At 39.4% G+C, this 21,020-nt stretch overlaps 1 protein-coding gene across 3 annotated transcripts in view; it reads right to left on the reverse strand.

Annotated features, from left to right (window-relative positions):
• phkb (phosphorylase kinase, beta) overlaps positions 1–21,020 on the reverse strand; it is a 167,795-nt gene that overhangs the window by 82,832 nt on the left and 63,943 nt on the right. For all 3 annotated transcript variants that reach the window (XM_039763121.1, XM_039763120.1, XM_039763122.1), the window contains 4 exons: positions 18,692–18,850; positions 18,364–18,458; positions 3,484–3,539; positions 445–538 (listed from right to left, as the gene is read on the reverse strand). In XM_039763121.1, the coding sequence (XP_039619055.1) occupies positions 445–538; positions 3,484–3,539; positions 18,364–18,458; positions 18,692–18,850 (404 nt within the window). The remainder of the gene's footprint in view (positions 1–444; positions 539–3,483; positions 3,540–18,363; positions 18,459–18,691; positions 18,851–21,020) is intronic.

The following is a 21,020-nucleotide window of genomic DNA, read 5'->3' on the forward strand; positions in this document are numbered from 1 at the left end:
TGCTACAGCACTTTGAGCTCCATTTTACCACACCTAATGTGATCTGATGCTATCATAGTTACAATACAATACAATACAATACAGTTTATTTTTGTTTAGCCCAAAATCACACAGGAAGTGCCGCAATGGGCTTTAACAGGCCCTGCCTTTTGACAGCCCCCCCAGCCTTGACTCTCTGAGAAGACAAGGAAAAACTTGTCTTTCTTCTGCAAAGCACTGAATTTCTTTTCTCTTTTTCCACATTTTCATTCTCTGTGTCAACAACCACAAACAAACTCACAAAAAGCACTGCACAATATCCTCGACAGACTTTAATCATCATTCAGTAGTTTACAACAAGTAATATCATCAACTTCTCTGCAAAAATGGTAAGACTTTACGGAGAACACACAGCACTTTTCATAGCATAGGCAGATAAGTATCATTGACAAGATAATTAATTACCTTAACTAGCTCCTGCTGAGGCCATATTTGTATGGGTTCAACTTGTTGAGGTGTCTGGGTCTGTATCCCATAAGTATTCAAAAAAACCTGTAAGCTGAGGAAAAAAAAGAAAAAAAAATCAGTCTTAATTAATATACAGTGCATCCAGAAAGTATTCATAGTCCATCACTTTTTCCACATTTTTTTATGTTACAGCCTTATTCCAAAATGGATTAAATTCATTTTTTCCCTCAGAATTCTACACACAACACACCACAATGACAACGTGAAAAACGTTTACTTGAGATTTTTGCAAATTTATTAAAAATAAAAAAATTGAGAACATAAGTGTACATTGTGAATTTCCCCTTGGGATTAATAAAGTATCTAAGTATCTAAGTATTCACAGCGTTTGCCATGAAGCTCAAAATTGAGATCAGGTGCATCCTGTTTCCCCTGATCATCCTTGAGATGTTTCTGCAGCTTAATTGAAGTCCACCTGTGGTAAATTCAGTTGATTGGACATGATTTGGAAAGGCACACACCTGTCTATATAAGGTCCCATAGTTGACAGTTCATGTCAGAGCACAAACCAAACATGAAGTCAAAGGAATTGTCTCTAGACCTCAGAGACAGGATTGTCTCGAGGTACAAATCTGGAGAAGGTTACAGAAAAATTTCTGCTGCTTTGAAGGTCCCAATGAGCACAGTGTTCTCCATCATTTGTAAGTGGAAGAAGTTTGAAACCACCAGGACTCTTCCTAATGCTGGCCAGCCATCTAAACTGAGCGATCGGGAGAGAAGGGCCTTAGTCAGGGAGGTGACCAAGAACCCGATGGTCACTCTGTCCAGAGGTCCTCTGTGGAGAGAGGAGAACCTTCCAGAAGGACAACCATCTCTGCAGCAATCCACCAATCAGGCCTGTATGGTAGAGTGGCAAGACGAAAGCCACTCCTTACTAAAAGGCACATGGCAGCCCGCCTGGAGTTTGACAAAAGACACCTGAAGGACTCTCAGACCATGAGAAACAAAATTCTCTGGTCTGATGAGACAAAGATTAAACTCTTTGGTGTGAATGCCAGGCGTCACATTTGGAGGAAACCAGGCACCGCTCATCACCAGGCCAATACCATCCCTACAGTGAAGCATGGTGGTGGCAGCATCATGCTGTGGGGATGTTTTTCAGCAGCAGGAACTGGGAGACTAGCCAGGATAAAGGGAAAGATGACTGCAGCAATGTACAGAGACATCCAGGATGAAAACCTGCTCCAGAGCGCTCTTGACCTCAGACTTGGGCGACGGTTCATCTTTCAGCATGACAACAACCCTAAGCACACAGCTACGATATCAAAGGAGTGGCTTCCGGACATCTCTGTGAATGTCCTTGAGTGGCCCAGCCAGAGCCCAGACTTGAATCCGATTGAACATCTCTGGAGAGATCTTAAAATGGCTGTGCACCGACTCTTCCCATCCAACCTGATGGAGCTTGAGAGGTGCTGCAAAGGGGAATGGGTGAAACTGGCCAAGGAAAGGTGTGCCAAGCTTGTGGCATCATAGTCAAAAAGACTTGAGGCTGTAATTGCTGCCAAAAATGCATCGACAAAGTATTGAGCAAAGGCTGTGATGTGATTTCTCAGTTTTTTAATCCTCTTTAATAAAATCCCTGTGTGCGTCCAGGTGTCCATGTGTGTGTCTTCTGGTGAAGTGTGCATGCGCGGGGCCGCACGTGTTCAGTCTCTCCCTGTGCCTTCCCTGTGTGAGAGAGAGAGACACACAGGCACGTGCGTGAGAGAGAGACACACACACACAGGCGTGTGAGAGAGAAACACACACAAACAGGCGTGCGAGAGAGAAACACACACACACAAACACACACACAGGCGCGCGCGCGAGAGAGAGACACACACACACACAGGCCCATGAGAGAGACACAAACACACACAGGCACACGAGAGACACACACACGCGCGAGAGACACACACACACAGGGATGCACGTGCATTGTTGCAATGTTACTTTTCTTGGCTGTTTATTAAATTACGAGCGGTTCGTAGCACTATAGAGCAAACTCTTGCAGTGTTAGTTTTCTCTGTTGTTCAAGGTTTTCTCAGTGTTATTCAATGTTTTTACATTTAGTTTACTATTACGCTGTGCATTCTATGGTATAATTAATTATATTTGTGCTTAAAAACTTAAAAAATATATATTTACATACAGTTAAGTACGGTCTGGAACGGATTAATTGTATTTACATGCAATCCTATGGGGGAAATTATTTCGGTTCACGACCAAATCGAGTTTTGGAACAAATTATGGTCGTGAACCGAGGTTCCACTGTATTACTGTCTGAGAAAATTATAGGCATTTTACGGAAATACAAACCAGTATTACCGCAAGAGAAAATTAAAGGCACACAATACAGTGACGCATATTACAGCCACATACAAGGTCCCTTGCCATTTAATATAGACTGTTCCTACTAATGTTTATTCACTGCTGTTCTAGTGCCCGTTATTGTAACGGGCTTAATGTCTAGCTTTTAATAAATTTGCAAAAACCTTAAGTAAACTTTTTTCACGTTGTCATTATGGGGTGTTGTGTGTAAAATTCTGACGAAAAAAATGAATTTAATCCATTTTGGAATAAGGCTGTAACATAACAAAATGTGGAAAAAGTGATGCGTTGTGAATACATTCCGGATGCACTGTACATGTAATACATTTATACTTAAGGGTTATTGTGGTTCAGTGAAGAAGTAAATTTTATTTGTGTACCTAATCATGTACATACAGGGTCACATAGAACAGCAAAAATGTACAAAGCACAAAATGTATAAAGAAAGCTCCACTTTTACCAAAGGGCAGCAGCTTGCTAAGCAAAATAATTTATATTACAGATGCATCTATGAAAATGTTGGTAATATTTCAAATATAGTATTGAAAACTACACCTAACAATGAAAAGTATTATTTTACATACTGCACTATTTTTACTGCTATTTCTTCATACATTGGAAAAAGAAATATTTACAGAAGACTGTGCACTGTTTAATTTCACCTACCGTTGACTTTCTGCAATAAGAGCCACATGAATAACAACGTCATTTTCAAGGGGACCCTGAAAAATGCAAGGGAACAAAAACAAATCCATAAGCATCCCATTTTATTTTTTTGTCCCTGTTTCAACTACGCAGCAAGTGTTTTCAAGAGAAGTGAATTAATGAAGGCATTAAGATTTCTTTAAAAAAAAACTCATAAAAAAAATAAGGCATTCAATATTTTTTTATTCTTTTAGTGACAGTTTTTAACTACCTGTTTATCATGCAGATTACAGCGAGAGGATAACAGCACAGCAAAGAAAAACGTCATACAGCTAAACAAGACCTCAAGAGACTTTAATGTCAAAGACGTTACATGACAGTTCACTCAAATGCCCAGATCTGCTACCACAGCTGATAGAAAATGAAATTCACAAATACATGTATGTAAAAGACTATATTACACACATATACTGTATATTATATATATATATATATATATATATATATATATCAGTAACGCCCTTTCACGATAACGTGCAGTGAATACAGATGACTTCAGCATTCCTAGTTTTAAGACTCTTTCTCTGTACATTTAGCATTCGTTTGCTCAGAGGTTGATGTGCTTGCTGCTTCCTGAGCAGCTCTTCTTTTCTCCACCCTAGCGGTCCGCTGCTTCTCTTCTTTCGTCGGCATCTTTACCCGTTAAAACTGATTAAGTTAGTTTTTGTGTTGCAATTACTTAGTATGTTTTTCTCATTTTCTTACTTAAGCGCAACAATCTGCCTCAAGAATGATTAAAGATATGAAGAGGTAAGGGAAGTGACCGCGAAGGTGGTAGGGAATGAGAACGATGCATGTATGCATGCAATAAAATAAAAAGGGTAATAAAATCATCACCCCGAAAGCGGATAGTAGACATCACATAGTGTATGTGTAGCAAATTTCAGGTCGACACGTGAAATGGTTTGCAAGCTACAGGTGATTTAAAATCCTGGACAGACAAACGAACAGCCACGGTAGCGTATCATATAAGAAGATATATATACAGTAATCCCTCCTTGATCGCGGGGGGGTGAAAACCCGCGAAGTAGAAACCATATGTTTGTATGGTTATTTTTATATATTTTAAGCCCTTATAAACTCTTCCCACACTGTTAACATTATTAGAGCCCTCTAGACATGAAATAACACCCTTTAGTCAAAAGTTTAAACTGTGCTCCATGACAAGACTGAGATGGCAGTTCTTTCTCACAATTAAAAGAATGCAAACATATCTTCTCTTCAAAGGAGCGCCTTCAGGAGCAAAGAATGTCAGAGAGAGCGCTCGCTAAGAAAAGCAAACAATCAAAAAAATCAATACGTGCTTTTAAGTATGCAGAAGCACACGATGAAGCGCATTTTGTAGAGGCGTCCATATCTTCTAGGCAAACAGCCTCTGTGCAAACAGCCCCTCTGCTCACACCCCCTCCGTTAGGCAGAGAGAGTGAGACAGATAGAGAGAAGCAAACAATCAAGCACTGTGCGGGAAGCAAATCTTATATCATTGAGGAGTTTTAGTTAATATGTAATACATGCTCTGATTGGGTAGCTTCTAAGCCATCCGCCAATAGCGTCACTTGTATGAAATCAACTGGGCAAACAAACTGAGGAAGCATGTACCATAAATTAAAAGACCCATTGTCCACAGAATGCCGCGAACCAGCGAAAAATGCGTGATATATATTTAGATGTGCTTACATTTAAAATCTGCGATAGAGTGAAGCCGCGAAAGTCGAAGCGCGATATAGCGAGGGATTACTGTATATATATATATACACACAGATATATACACTAATAAAAGGCAAAGCCCTCACTGACTAACTCACTCACTCACTCATCACTAATTCTCCAACTTCCTGTGTAGGTAGATGGCTGAAATTTGGCAGGCTCATTCCTTACAGCTTACTTACAAAAGTTGGGCAGGTTTCATTTTGAAATTCTACGCGTAATGGTCATAACTGGAACGTATTTTCGTCCATATACTGTAATAGACTGCAGCTCGAAAGCCGTGGGAGGCGGAGTTTCATATTAAATCATTTAACCAATCACATTTCAGCCATCATTTGTTGCCAGGCAGAGAGAATAGACTGCAGCTCGATAGCCTTGGGAGGCGGAGTTTCGTATTAAAGCATTTAACCAATCACATTTCAGTCATCATTTGTTGCCAGGCAGAGGGGCTTTCACAATCCGTTGTGCAGGCACTCGTAACACAGAATAAATGTCGATTAACCTGTTGCTTCAACCAGTCAAATTTTGAGTTGGTGTCAGTAGGGCCCTCTAGCAGGCGTACGGCGTCACCGTATTCAGACCCATTGATCGAATAGAAACCGATATGAGGAACTCTACGAGGCCACTGAACGCATGGCAAATGCACAAGCGAAAGATCGTCGCATGCACTATGGGCAACTCCATGGCAGGATTCTGGACAATATTATTTGCCAGACACAGACCAGATTTCCAGACCACGAAAACCTGATGTTTGTCATGCTCCTCGATTCCCAGAAGTTTCGGGAATACAAGAAAAATTTCACGCATGCAGCCTTCTCCAGTTTAACACAACAGCTTTTTGATCTGTCTCGGCTAAAAACAGAACGGACTGTAATGTATGCCATGGATGATTTTGTAGGAAAATCTCCAACTGATCTCCTTGACTTCCTTCATCAGAAAAATCTGAATGAGAGCATGGGGCAGCTGTTCACATTGGTATATTTGGCAGTGAGTATTCCCGTGTATACTGCTTCTGTCGAGCGGACATTTTCAGCCCTAAAGCGAATTCAAACTTATGCCAGAAATACCACAGGGCGGGTTCGCCTTTCAGCATTAGCTTCGAATGCGATAGAAAGGGAAGTTTTGATGAAATTGTAGCACATGGATAATCTGTATGACAGAGTAATTGAACTGTTTTTGAGGAAAGAGAGAAGAATGGATTTTGTTTACAAACAATCCGAATTTTTGGTGAGTAAAATGTTGCGATTTTCCTAAATAATATTGCAAGTTTATGAGTTATTATTAATGTTTTTACGTGTGTCGCGGCTGTGGCTGCAGTAGAAAGGAACTTGTTCACCCCGGTTTGTCTATTCCATAAAGGCATTTATTGTGGCTACAGGAGTTATCTTATATAGAGATATCCTGGTCTACATACTGTCAAATAAACGAAACACACGCCGTGGCGCAACACAAGAGGCTTCGCCTCTGGCGCTGACGTCCGATTCCCAAGAGAGGGTGCAGCGAGTGTGTATGCCTAATGAGCCCAGAATTAGGGCGAAACATGTATAATATATATATATTAGCGCTTCCCGATTCATTTTACCCTCGCACCCCATTGGTTTGAGAAGTATGAAAAAATATGAGGTTAACGCAGAAAACGATCACCAATTGAAGCTTTACGGATAATGGATACTTTATTCGCCATCAATAATTATTTTGGTAAAGCCTTACTCAGTGTAATCCTCCTTCCATTTTATAATTTTTTTGCGACTAGCCATGATTAAATGTACAGTAAAAAAGCACGGCAGTTGGAAAGTTGGATAACCTGACGCTAACTGTAGCACATTTTCTAACCCCCATCTTCCACCACTGTTAACGGTCTACAGTCCAAAGCAGTCCATTTTGCGAGAGAATTTGTAAATTTGACCGATGTTGACTTACGAATTTTGGTCCTGAAGCCAGTCATTTCATCAGGTTTGGGCTGCCGACACCTTTTGTTGGTACTCGAACTCGTACTGGTAGTGCTAACATCATACACAGTTTCTGTGCTCGCTGTAACATGTTTTGCATTTAGATGGTACTATAAGGTTGAAGTGCGTCGGTGGTATGCAAACTCCTTTTTGCACAGTTTGCACAAAACCACGCTTTTATCAAGGCTTCCGTCGGGTAGTCTTTCGAAATGAAATTTGCCTCTGATCAGTCCTAGCAACGTGCTTTCTTCAGACTCTTCCATTTTTGTAGCTCTGATGTGTGCATCAATGTAATCGAATGTACCAGGAAGTCATGCATTGAGCCTGCCAAATTTCAGCCTCCTTAAAATATATATATACACACACATCCCGATCTACATACTGTAAAATAAACTAGACACACGCCGTGGTGCAACACGAGAGGCTTTGCCTCTAGCGCTGACGTCCGAGGTTCAATTCCCGAGACGGGGTGCAATGAGTGTGTACGCCTGATGAGCCCGAATTAGGGCGAAACACGTGTTGCGTATTGTTTGCATTATTTGACAGTAAAACTATTTCAGTATATTCAATATATATATAAATCAGCGCTTCCCAATTCATTTTACCCTCGCATCCCCTTGGTTTGAGAAGAAGTATGAAAAAATATGAGGTTAACGCAGAAAAAAGATCACCAATTGAAGCTTTATGAATAATGGATACTTTATTCGCCATCAATAATTATTTTGGTAAAATCATACTCAGTGTGATCCTCCTTCCATGTTCTAATTTTTTCGCGACTAGCCATGATTACATGAACGGTAAAAAAGTAAGAGCGAAGCGAGGGTGACACATCCAGTCAGGCAGGCGACAGCTCAGTAGCTCAAATTTGGATATAAGTAGGTTCTATTTAGTCGACAGAAATATCTTTAATAGGAATGTAAGTTGAATTTACTCTTTAAATTTCTATGGTGAAGAAAAATTTATGCAATGCTGGCTAAATTTACCTTTCATTCCTATCAAACATATTTCTGTCGACTATATAAAAATTACTTATATTTAAAATTTAAATAGAACTTGAACAGATACGATACTTCATAATACCCACGCAGCACTACAGTAAGTGCACATAAGAGCAGGAGTCATCCGTTTTTTTTTTTCATTTTTCTTTGCTCGATGGATTCTGGCACCCCCAGCAACAGCTGCACGTACCCCAAAGGAGATATATATATTGTCACAGATGTCCGAGACGCCTGGATAGTCCCCGACTTGGACATTGTTACTCCTCGGCAACGAGAGGGCAGTCGCCCGGGGCTATTTTGGGGCCACAGGGACGGAGCTGGGACACTCTTTTTGAGAGGACGTAGCCACCACCAGGGGGTGCCCGGACAGTCAGAGAAGCCTGGATAGCAGCACTTCCGCCACACCAGGAAGTGCTGCCGGAAGTAATTACAAGGACACCTTGAGGGCTTCAAGGTGCTTTCCTGACACTTCCGCCACACCAGAAAGTGACGTCAAGGGGAGCACCTGGGGCTCATCCGGGTCATAATAAAAGGGGCCGCCTCCTTCCAGTGGATGAGCCAGAGATGGGAGGAAGGAGACGAAGCTTGTGAGGAGGAGGTCAAAGAGAAAGAGAGAGAGAAAGAAAGTGAAGAAAAAGAGGAAGAAAAGAAGAGAGTTGGTGAGAGAAGGCATTGTGGTGCTCAAAATAAAAATAAAGGAGTGTGTTTTGGACATCCTGGTGTTGGTCTATCTGTGTTTGGGGGTACGTTTTCCACTATATATATATATATAGATATATATAGAGAGAGAGAGAGAGAGAGAGAGAGAGAGAGAGAGAGAGAGAGAGAGAGAGAGATATAGATATGACAGCAACACTCATATCAATGACAAAACAATGACATTAACAATCATGTTACGTTATTTTTAACATTTTTCCTTTTCTTTTTCATAGCTTCTTTAACTCCTGTAGCCACAATAAATGCCTTTATTGAATAGACAACCCAGGAGTGAGCAGTTCCTTTCTATTGCAGCCACAGCCGCGACACACATAAAAAACATCAATAATAACTCATAAACTTGCAATATTATTTAGGAAAATCGCAACATTTTACTCACCAAAATTGGATTATTTGTAAACAAAATCCATCCTCCTCTCTTTCCTCAAAAACAGTTTAATTACTCTGTCGTACGGATTATCAGTGCGCCTCAGTTCCATCAAAAACTCCCTTTCTATCACCATTGAAGCGAATGCTGAAAGTCGAACCTGCCCTGTCGTATTTCTGGCATAAGTTTTAATTCGCTTTAGGGCTGAAAATGTCTGCTTGACAGAAGCAGTGTACACGGGAATGGTCACCGCCAAATATACCAATGTGAACAGCTGCCCCATGCTCTCATTCAGATTTTTCTGATGAAGGAAGTCAAGGAGATCAGTTGGAGATTTTCCTTCAAAATCATCCATGGCATACATTACAGTCAGTTCTGTTTTTAGACGAGACAGATCAAAAACTGCTCTGTGGCTCTTGTGTTAAACTGGAGAAGGCTGCATGTGTGAAATTTTTCTTGTATTCCCGAAACTTCTGGGGCTCGAGGAGCGTGACAAATATCAGGTTTTCGTGGTCCTGAAATCTGGTCTGTGTCTGGCAAATAATATTGTCCAGAATCCTGCCATGGAGTTGGCCGTAGTGCACGCAAGGATGCTCGGAACGCTTGCGGTACGTTCGGTGGCCTCGTAGAGTTCCTCATATCGGTTTCTATCCAATCAATGGGTCTGAATACGGTGACGTTGCCGTACGCCTGCTAGAGGGCCGTACTGACACCAACTCAAAATCTGACTAGTTGAAACATCAGGTTAATCAACATTTATTGTGTGTTACGAGTGCCTGCACAACGGATTGTGAAGGCCTCTCTGCCTGGTAACAAATGATGGTTGAAATGTGATTAGTTAAATGCTTTAATACGAAAATACATGCCTGGAAGCAGCACAACCTTCGGAAAAGCTATGAAAGGAAGCGGACAGACTATTTGGAATTATTTAATAAGTATTCATGGACAAAATATAATTCACATCAGTTTTTGATTCAGATATTTTTACTTATGAATATGCTAAGCACAGTCCTTGACCCGCGAATATTTACCTTATATGGGCAGGCACTCAATTACGTGGGAGGCGTGATGATGCGAGAAGTAACTCCGCCTCCCACGGCTATCGAGCTGCAGTCTATTACAGTATTTGGACGAAAATAGGTTCCAGTTATGACCAATATGCATAGAATTTCGAAATGAAACCTGCCCAACTTTTGTAAGTAAGCTGTAACGAATGAGCCTACCTACATGGGAAGTTGGAGAATTAGTGATGAGTCAGTCAGTCAGTGAGTGAGTGAGTGAGTGAGTGAGTGCTTTGCCTTTTATTAGTATAGATAGATATACACATATATGTATCTTCCCTATCATCACTGAGTGTCAGAAGGCACAGCACACATCTTGTCCAAATCAGGTATCAGAATAGCACACAGGCCTTCGAACAATCTGCGCACTGTTCTTTTTAATGCCAAAAACAAGAAATCGACAGCAGAAACACGAAACGCAGTTTATAGCATTCCATGCAGTTCTTGCCCAGCGGTATATATAGGACAAACATCAAAAAGAATTGCAACACTTATACATGAACATAGTAACGACGTCAGAAGGAAGGACTCACGATCACTGATCTATACGCATACAAAATCAACCAGACATGCATTCAATTGGGACAATGTACAAGTAACATTTAAGGCCAGTACTAAAAGCACCAGAGAGCTGGCTGAATCGTGACTATCAAACGAAAATGCCATCAGCAGGCATTTGGACATAAACCCAGCATATGCAAACTTAAGAAGAACATGTTCATAATAAATAAAACTTATGACCAAAACTCCTCCCAACCCCCACCACTAAATTTGCTATATATTGCCTTTGATTCTTGTAAGCATTATCCTCTGAAGACGGCTCCTGGCAGGGGCTGAAAGCTCAGGAATAAAAACTACTTTATGATACATGATTCATCTTCTCCCTTTGTGGATCTCCAGCTGCAAATATAAGTGTGTATATATATATATATAGTATATATATATATATATATACTATATATATATATATATATATATATATATATATATATATATATATATATATATATATATATATATATATATATATATATATATATATATATATATATATATATATATATATATATACACTATATATATATATATATACTGTATATATATATATATATATACACACACAATAAGAATAGGAATGGAAAACGGTGAGAAAGGAATTCAGATATCAAGAAGAAAGAAATAATTCTTGAAAGACGCAGTTGTGAATAGGTGTTTTTCTGGAGACGACAGATAATGAGTCAAAAGATCGAACCGTAGAAAAAACCACGTACAATTGTTTTGTTGCATGTATCTTGGACTTCCTGGAAATGTGGACGGTAATGTGATCATTTTGCCTACACGTACGTTGTTATTTTCAGCCTTTGCTTGTAGTGCATCTGATAGTCCTTTGTATTGTTCCACATGCAGATCTTGTTGATGTAATCTGAGAGAGATGAGACGCGAGCCCTCTGTTTTAACATACACAACTACGACATACAGTTGGAATAGTTTACTGCTGGAGTGCAAAATACTAAGTGTATTCCTCATTGCTAATCTGTACGTGTAAAATTGCCATTGAGTAAGGCTGATTCGTTTGGCAGTTCTTTTATCGGGAACATGTTGTAAATCTTTGTGCCAGCCAATGTCTCCGTAAGGGAATAAAAGTGGGTAAACCATAGGATCGCAATTCATATTGAATGTGGAAATCTGTTTACAGGAGTTGCCTCTGGGATTGATGCAAATGTCCCTTTCGGTAGGGGGTTCGCCATCTTCTCCGATGAAAATCGCTGCAACATCGGTTTGACAAGTCGGGGCACTGTATGTCATAAATCCTGCCCAGGGTTTTCCGTGAAAACCATTCGTACAGATGCTGTTGAACTGGACTGAGCGATTTCATGCATGTGTTTGTATGATTTGGCGAAGGGGTTGATGGTTCTGAGCATGGAATCTAGCTGAAGAAGAAAATTTTCGCTGCATGCAGAGTTTGCTTTATTTTGTAAGCGTACTTCAGTAGCTTGTGCTGTGTCAAAAACATACAACTGTCCATATCCCGGAGAGGTAGAAGTGTTAGCGTATAGTGGAGAGATTTGGTGATAAATCTGGCCATGTATTTTAAAACAGTATGGTCCGTGGCCAGGACGTTGAATTATCTGTGGAAGAGGACGAATAGGAATCGAGAAATGCTGTGTCGGCTGCGTGTGTGTACCATACAGAATACAGAGATTAACTAGTTTTGTGGATATGCATATTTTAACTTATCCCAGGTCAAAAACTCATCATATATAAGATTCACAGGGACCTGATGCCTTTTTCCATAGTGACATAGTGAAACCGTTCAATGTCTAGTAGGTCTTATTGATTGTCAATGACTGCAAAACGAAAGAAAAATCAGGCTGTCAGCTGCCAGTTAAACATTCGACAGAAAACCGAGAAGTAAAGGAGCTGCAGTATAAGAAACACAAAAAAAGTTACTGAAAAAAACAGTGTAATTTTAAAAATTTTACTGAAACACACACACACACACACAAAAATGTCAGTGGGGCTAGTGAGACAGAAAAATTTTGTGAATGGGAGCATCGCTGAATTGATAGGAAGTAAATATTGCAAAAAAGTTGTACTCTCAGGCAAAATAGTCTGCAAGTTTTGTTCAGACCTGATCAGTTATGCCTAAAGCGGATTTAAGGCTTTGGAAGATTACATTATTTTTTTCCCCCACAAGGAAAAATTTAATTTGTCATAAGAATTACAATTTTTCAATGGCATTTTTCTGTCAGTCAAAGATGTATTATCTCATTCAATAAGCACTGACACCGAGTATATGAAAAAAACAAATGAGAACTAATAGATTACCCATGATTAGTACAATGACAGACAGACAGATAGATGTTAATTTTTCCCCAGGGGGAAATATAGCTTTTTACAGAAGCTCTTGAAATAAATAAATAAATACATAAACAGGCAAATAAATAAACAAACAAACACAAACTTTGGTCTAAACACACACCCAATGACTACAAAGCAAGAAATTTAAAAAGAAAAGTTCTGACTTGGCCATTTATTAACATATAATTAATAATGTTTATTATTAATCATGCATCTTGTAGAGTTATTTAAATAATGCACAATACACTTTCCTTCTTTACGTAAATATTGATTACTCAATTGGTTACAAATATTCATCATACAAGATGTTTAGCTACGAGTAGCTTGGATGCATAGCTATTTATCTGTTCATATCAGGTAAACATACTGCTGAATATAAACATTTCTCACTAAAACCTTACTGCTGACCTATTTAAGTAATTTTGTGTGCATTTATTAAATATGAGTGCTTATGAAAACATGAGAGCAATGGTTAAAAAACATACTAGCAAAGGTAAAAGGCAGCAAGAGAAAAATATTGCTGAAGAGGCAAAAGATGACTGTTAAGAGATTTTCAGTATTTTAGTATATTAAATTGGCCCTAGTGTGTACTTGGTGTGTGGGTGTGTTTGTGTGTGTCCTGCGGTGGGTTGGCACTATGCCCAGGATTGGTTCCTGCCTTCTGCCTTGTGTTGGCTGGGATTGGCTCCAGCAGAACTCCGTGACCCTGTGTTTGGATTCAGTGGGTTGGAAAATGGATGGATAGATAGTATATTTTAAAGATACTTAGGGATTTGGAACTGCTGAGGAAGAAGTAAACAAACTTAAATGTAACAAGTTGCCAGGACCATATATTATTTATCCTAGAGTGCTTAAAATGGAAGTTAGTAAGTACATATATGAAGTCCTCAACACATATTTTTGAAATATCTCTGCAAACTGGGGAAATTACTAGGGACTGGAAGCTAGCAAATATTATCCTGTTGTTTAAAAAAAGTGATTGGGCTGATCCAAGTAAGGTCAGTATGCTTACGGTGTATCACAATTACATTAATGGTAGCAATTATTATTTAAAAGACTCAGAATTATATGTTAAGAATAGGCAAATTAGCAACTTGTCAGAATGAGTACAGACATGGGAGACTGTTTCACTAATATTAGGAATTCTAAAAGGAGGCAACAAAAGAATATGATTAAAAGGTGTATATAACATTATTTACCATGATTTTCCAAAGGCTTCTGATAAGGTACCACAAACTAGGACAAATAAAGCTAAAACAAACAGGCATTCAGCATCCTTGGTGTAGGTAGGTACTAAATCGACTTAAACACCAGGAACGCAGGGTTATACAGAGGAAACCTTTAGAATTAGGTGATGTTCAAGAATCAGTTCTAGTAACTCTGCTCTATTTAATATACATAAACAAGATGGTAAAGTTTGCAGATACTGTAATACTAAACTATCCATCCATCCATTATCCAACCTGCTATATCCTAACTACAGGGTCACGGGGGTCTGCTGGAGCCAATCCCAGCCAACACAGGGCGCAAGGCAGGAAACAAACCCAGGGTAGGTTGCCAGCCCACCGCAGTAATACTAAACTAGGACAAAGAAAAAGTAATGTAGAACCAGGTGAATCATTACCTGGACAGTATACAGGCTTGAGAATTGTAATAGGCAATATGGGTTGGTTGGGATGGATGGTTTCTTATCTGGTGAGGAAGCCCTTTTAATGGAAGGATGTGGGTGGATAGGCATCCCGACCAGGTTGGTCTGTAGTACTTTACCTAGTTGGGAGGGAGTTACAATGGATGGACAGAGGGAGACTGCTTATTAGGGACATATGCTTCCCTAGTACATTGGGTGGCGAAATCCCTCTGATGCGCATTCTGTTTGGACACCCACAGGGCTGCACCGGAGTTGTAGTTTTGGTGGGCAGCAATGTCAGGGTCCTCAAGTGACACAATGGGGAGCTACTGGAGGGAGACACTGTTTACAATTGGGAAAGGAATTGGCAGTAGTAGCCACAACTCAACCCAGACACAGGGAATGGGCAAACCAGTGCGTTTCTTCTTGCCGGTCCCAAGCCTGGATAAATGGGGAGGGTTACGTAAAGAAGGGCATCCGGTGTAAAGTTTTGCCAGATCAATATGTGGACAACAATACAGATTTCCATGCTGAATCGGTTGAGGCCCGGGTTAACAACAGCCGCCACCAGTACTGTTAGCCAACAGGGTGCTGGCAGAAATTGTGCTACTGTTGGCCAAAGAAGGTGAAGAACAGGGGGGAAGGCGTGTCCAGAGGCTGAAGGAGAGGAGGAAGGTAAAGAGAGAAGAAGTGAGTGTAGGAACTTTGAATGTTGGCAGTATGACTGGTAAGGGGAGAGAGTTAACTGATGTGATGGAGAGAAGGAAGGTTGATATAGTGTGCGTACAAGGGACTAAATGGAAAAGAAGTAAGGGCAGATGGATCCAAGATGGGTTCAAATTGTTCTATCATGATATGGATGGGAGGAGAAATGGGGTAGGGGTTATTCTGAAGGCATAGTATGTCAAGAGTGTTTTGGAGGTGAAAAGAGTGTCAGACAGAGTAATGATTATGAAGCTGGAAATTGGAGGTGTGATGAAGAATTGTTTTAGTACATATTCCTGCAAGATGGGTATGCGATGGATGAGAGGGAAGATTTCAGGAGTGAGTTGGATGAAGAGGTGGAGAGTGTACCCCATGTGAGAAAGAGAGTGGTGATTGGAGTAGATTTCAAAGGACAGGGAGGAACATAGGGTGACATACAAGAGTGGAGGAAGATGTACACAGGTAGATTATATCCTATGCAGGCGGGCCAGTTTGAAGGAGATTGTAGATTTCAAAATGGTGATGGAGGACAGCTATAAAGAGGATGAAGAATGGAAAGGTCATTTGTCCAGGTGACATACTTGTGGAAGCATGGAGGTGTTTAGGAGATATGGCAGTGAACTTTTTAACCAGATTGTTTAATGCAATCTTGGAAAGTAAGAGGATGCCAGAGGAGTGGAGGAGAAGTGTACTGGTAGCTGTAATAGAATAAAGAGGATGTGCAGAGCTGTAATAACTACAGAGGGATAAAACTGATGAGCCACAGTATGAAGTTATGGGAATGAGTAGTGGAAGCTAGGTTAAGAAGGGAGGTGAGAATGATTAACGAGCAGTAGTATGGTTTCATGCAAGGAAAGATCACCACAGATGCGATGTTTGCTCTTAGGGTGTTGATGTAGAAGTATAGACAAGGCCAGAAGGAGTTGCATTGTGTCTTTGTGGACCTGGAAAAGGCATATGACAGGGTGCCAAGATAGGAGTTGAGGTATTGTAAAAGGAAGTTGGTAGAGGCAGAAAAGAATGCAAGAGTTGTACAGGATATGTACGAGGGAAGTGTGACAGTCTTGAGGTCTGCTGTAGGAGTGAGTCAAGGTGGAGATGGGATTACATCAGGGATATATAGGTTGACAGACGAGATTAGATAGGAGTCCCCGTGGACTATGATATTTGCTGATGACATTGTGATCTGTAGCGAGAGTAGGAAACAGGTTAGGAGACCCTGGGGAGGTGGAGATATGTTCTAGAAAGGGGAAATGAACTTCCGTAGGAAGAAGACAGAATACATGTATGTAAATCAGAGGGAGGTTAGAGGAGTGGTGAGAATGCTTGGTTTAGAGTTGGGGAAGGTGGATGAGTTTAAATACCTGGGATCAACAGTACAGAGTAATGGGGAGACTTGAAGAGGAGAATGTAGACAGAGTGGAGAAGAGTGTCAGGAGTGATTTGTGACAGACACGTATCAGCAAGATTGAAAGGGAAGTTCTACAGGACGGCAGTGAGACCAGCTATGTCAAATGGGTTGGAGACGGTGACACTGACCAAAAAACAGGAGACAGAGCTGGAGGTGGCAGAGTTAAAGATGTTAAGATTTGCACAGGGTGTGACGAGGATGAACAGGATTAGAAACAAGTAAATTAGAGGATCATCTCAGGTTGGATGGTTTGGAGACAAAGTCAGAGAGGCAAGACTGCATTGGTTTGGACATGTGCAGAAGATAGATGTTGGATTTATTTGGAAAAGGATGCTAAGGATGGAGCTGCCACGTAAGAGGAAAAGAGGAAGGCCTAAGAGGGGGTTTAAAGATATGGTGAGAGAGGACATGCAGGTGGTGGGTATAACAGATCAAGATGCAGAGGACAGGAGGATATGGAAAAAGCTGATCTGTTGTGGCGACCCCTAACAGGAGCAGCCAAAAGAACAAGATATCACAAACTAATTAATACTTTATTGTGATCAACAAAATATAAAAAAGACAAGTATGGGACATGTTACTGGGCTTTATAACGATACAAAATTTGCCATTCACTTAAGCACCACAACTAAAAGACAAGTCAAAAGCACGAAATCATGATTAGAAAGCTCTCCAGAGGCTACCAATATCAATTGTTAGAACACTGTACAAAGTGAAAATGGACTGGCATATACATTGACATTGAATACCTTAGGAAATATGAAGAAAAAACAAACTATGCTTAATATACATGATGCAATAAGAAGTAATTTAAAATATGGTTTAAAGGACTTTGATGAACTACTTCTCTGGAGAACTCATAGTTGAGCACCTTGTTTATCTTTGTGTTCATAGAGTGGACAGTCAGTCTTTGTTAAAAGTCAAGAAGGTGAAGCATAAGCGCAAACCCCAGCAGAAAAAATGCTAGGAAAATGTTATACCAATAAGCTCCTAATTCATTCAAGTATTAAGAATAATTCCATTTTAACATTATTTGGGAAAGAAAAAAGGAGTTTTTGTTGGTAGTGGTGAAAGACTATAAATGTACATTTTTGTTGTAAGTTTATAGAAATCAAGGTTAAAAAAATAGCAAAAGTAAGAGAGTAAATTGAGAAAGGAGTTTGTTGGAAGAAGCCAAATTCTGTAACAGTTTTGCAGAGTGCTAAAGTGATATATTAAGTTAAATATTATTGCATATAGTAGTTAAAAAGTCACTCAAGATTTACAGAGGCTGCTATCCATACTAAAGTAGATATTTAAGTATTTTACAACTAGGCTTAATTCTTGTATTTAAAACGTACATATAAAGAGCACTGTAATAACATAAAATTTGAGCTTTTTCCCATCATTGCTGAATAAGTTCTTTGATAAGAAAAAAGTAACACTAAGATAATTTACCTGATTGGAGTACCTCATGCTCACATTTCGTTGATCTTCTGGAGGTATGTAGCGCCTAACTGGATCAATGTCTTTTGGACTTAGAAGGCCTTCAACTTTAAATTATGACACATTGAAAAACAAAAAAGAAAAAAATAGCAAGTCGTTTAGTCTTTGATACTGTATAAATAATTAAATAGGAAGGTAGTGGCAGTTAAGAAAATAAGTGAAAAGGACAAAAAAATATTTCAGAGAACTTTATATTGACAATTGAAAATAAATTTTCATCAAGATTGTCTGGCGATTAAAAATTTCTGTATAGCTTAACTGATAAACAATTTCTACTTACCCAACAGTTTTGCAATGATATAGAGAGACTGACCCCAAAGGAAAAGCCTTCCATCACGGCCAGTGTTGCTTGGAAAGCGCTTTTGGCTCCCATGACTCTTCTGCTCTGCCTCTACAAAGTCAGCTGGGACATAATAATACTTTGGTATAATAGCATGTCCTATGGAAGAATAGAAAAAATAAAGCATAGTTACCAAACACAGAAGGAGGACATTTTTTTCTATTAATAACAATCTTAGTAGTATTTAGCATATTGTTTGTAGAGGTTTTTTTTTTTTGTCGGGGGGGCTTACATGTTCTCTGAAATCAAATTTATTATCTGAAAAGAAAACAGTCATGATTGGTCTTTGTATGTGCTGCTATGTTTAAAAAGTGTATATAATCCTCAAATCATCAAAATAATATTTAATGAAATACAAAGGTGATCCAAATTATAAAAAAATAAATAAATAATCAAAATGAGAAGTCTAGCTTTGCAATTCTTTTTCGACAATCAGTATTTTTCTCTACTTTGTTAGTTTAATTTATAAATTACAATACCGTACAATTGAGCATACAAAGCATAAAATACTACCACATTTCATAACAAACTCAACTTTATATAACTTAATACACACAAGTAGCTGTCATTAAAAGATACTAAGGCACCTAGTTCCATAATGTTTACATATGCAAAACATTAATACATTTTTGCCAAATTACGACAAAGCTTTGCCTAGTTCTTCATACATAATTTTTATATTTTCCTCATTTCAAAAAGACAGAGCCATTCTCTTTCCACTGTGTTATATTAGGTGGATTAAGATTTATACAATGAAATAAAATCAGGTGTCAAGCAAGGAACATGATATAAGAGTTCTAAACAGATTTTTCATTATGCAACATCATTCCAAACAGTAGTACTCTGAATACTGCTGTAAGTGGACAGGGTTCCAATACTGTCTAACTGGTAGGCAGAGACTTTTACCCAGCATGTAAAAACATGTGACCAAGCCAGGCATATGCATGACAACACTGCTTAAGCATGGATAGTCATACATCTCAGACTGTGTCTTCAAAGGTGGTAGTGTATCTGAGAGATTGCTGAACCACTGGTTTGGTGCTTTCTTGAAGACAGAGAGATAGATACTTTATTGACATCGAGGGAAATTTAAGTATCAGTAGCCAGGAATTATTCCAAGTTAAATACAAACATTTAAGTACACACTATACAAATAAGAAATACTACACAAAAATGCAATCCCAAGATGTGGTATACAATAATGCCAGCACAATAAGAGTTAAATAATACTATACTACCAAAGTAAATAATACCAAAGTAAATAATAGAGTGTAAATTGTGAAAATAATATTATACAACAAAACTGACAGGTGGCACATAATATTAAAGTGACAGATACTAAAGTGACATTAATATTAAAATATAAAAGCTCACAGGGTAACGTTTAAAGTGACACGTTCTGAAAAGATTATACAGTAGTGACCAAGAAGTAAGATATCAGATGTAGTGCATAGCTAATGCAACTAATATAGCTTATGAGCGGAGAAGTAAAATCAGGACCAGAACTCAACCTCCCCCACCCCTATTGTGAAGAGTCAAAGAGCCTAATGGCTCTGGGGACAAGACATCTTTTGTATCTGTCTCTACTACAGTTCTGTGATAGCAACCTACCACTAAACAAACTCCTTTACTTAATTATGGGGGTGTGCAGTGGGTGATGTTCATTGTACATAATAGATAGCAGCTTGCATAGTGTCCACCTGTCTTCAACTATCACCAGAGAGTCCATTTCTATACCAATCACAGATCCTGCTCACCTGATCAGCTTGTCAATACACTCACCATCTCTCTTCTTCAAACTAGCCCCTTAGCACACCACATCATAGAAGAAAGTGCAGGCAACCACCAACTGATAGTACATCTGGAAGAGTTTCTTACATATGTTAAAGGAGCCCAGCCTCCTTAGAAAATGTAGCCTGTTTTACCCCCTCCTGAACAGAGCCTTTGTGTTCTCTAACCAGTCCAGCCTGTTTTGGAACTCCACTCCATGGTATTTATAGGACTTGACCCACTCCACATTCAGCCCTTCAGTGAAGACGCATCTCAGTGGTGGTCTAGACATACAGTAGTCAACAACCATCACCTTGGTTTTGGAAATGTTCAACAGCAGTTGCTTTGACTGACACCATCCAACAAAGTCCTTCACACCGCACATTAGCACTGTCATCTGAGAAATTCTGCATCTGGCATGTCCCCGAGTTGTAACTAAAGTCCAATGTATACAGGGTGAAGAGGAAAGGAAAAGAAGAGCTTTTGTGCTACTGATTAC

This window comes from Polypterus senegalus, chromosome 9 (genome assembly GCF_016835505.1).
Source record: "Polypterus senegalus isolate Bchr_013 chromosome 9, ASM1683550v1, whole genome shotgun sequence".
In the NCBI taxonomy this organism is placed as follows: Eukaryota; Metazoa; Chordata; class Cladistia; order Polypteriformes; family Polypteridae; genus Polypterus; species Polypterus senegalus.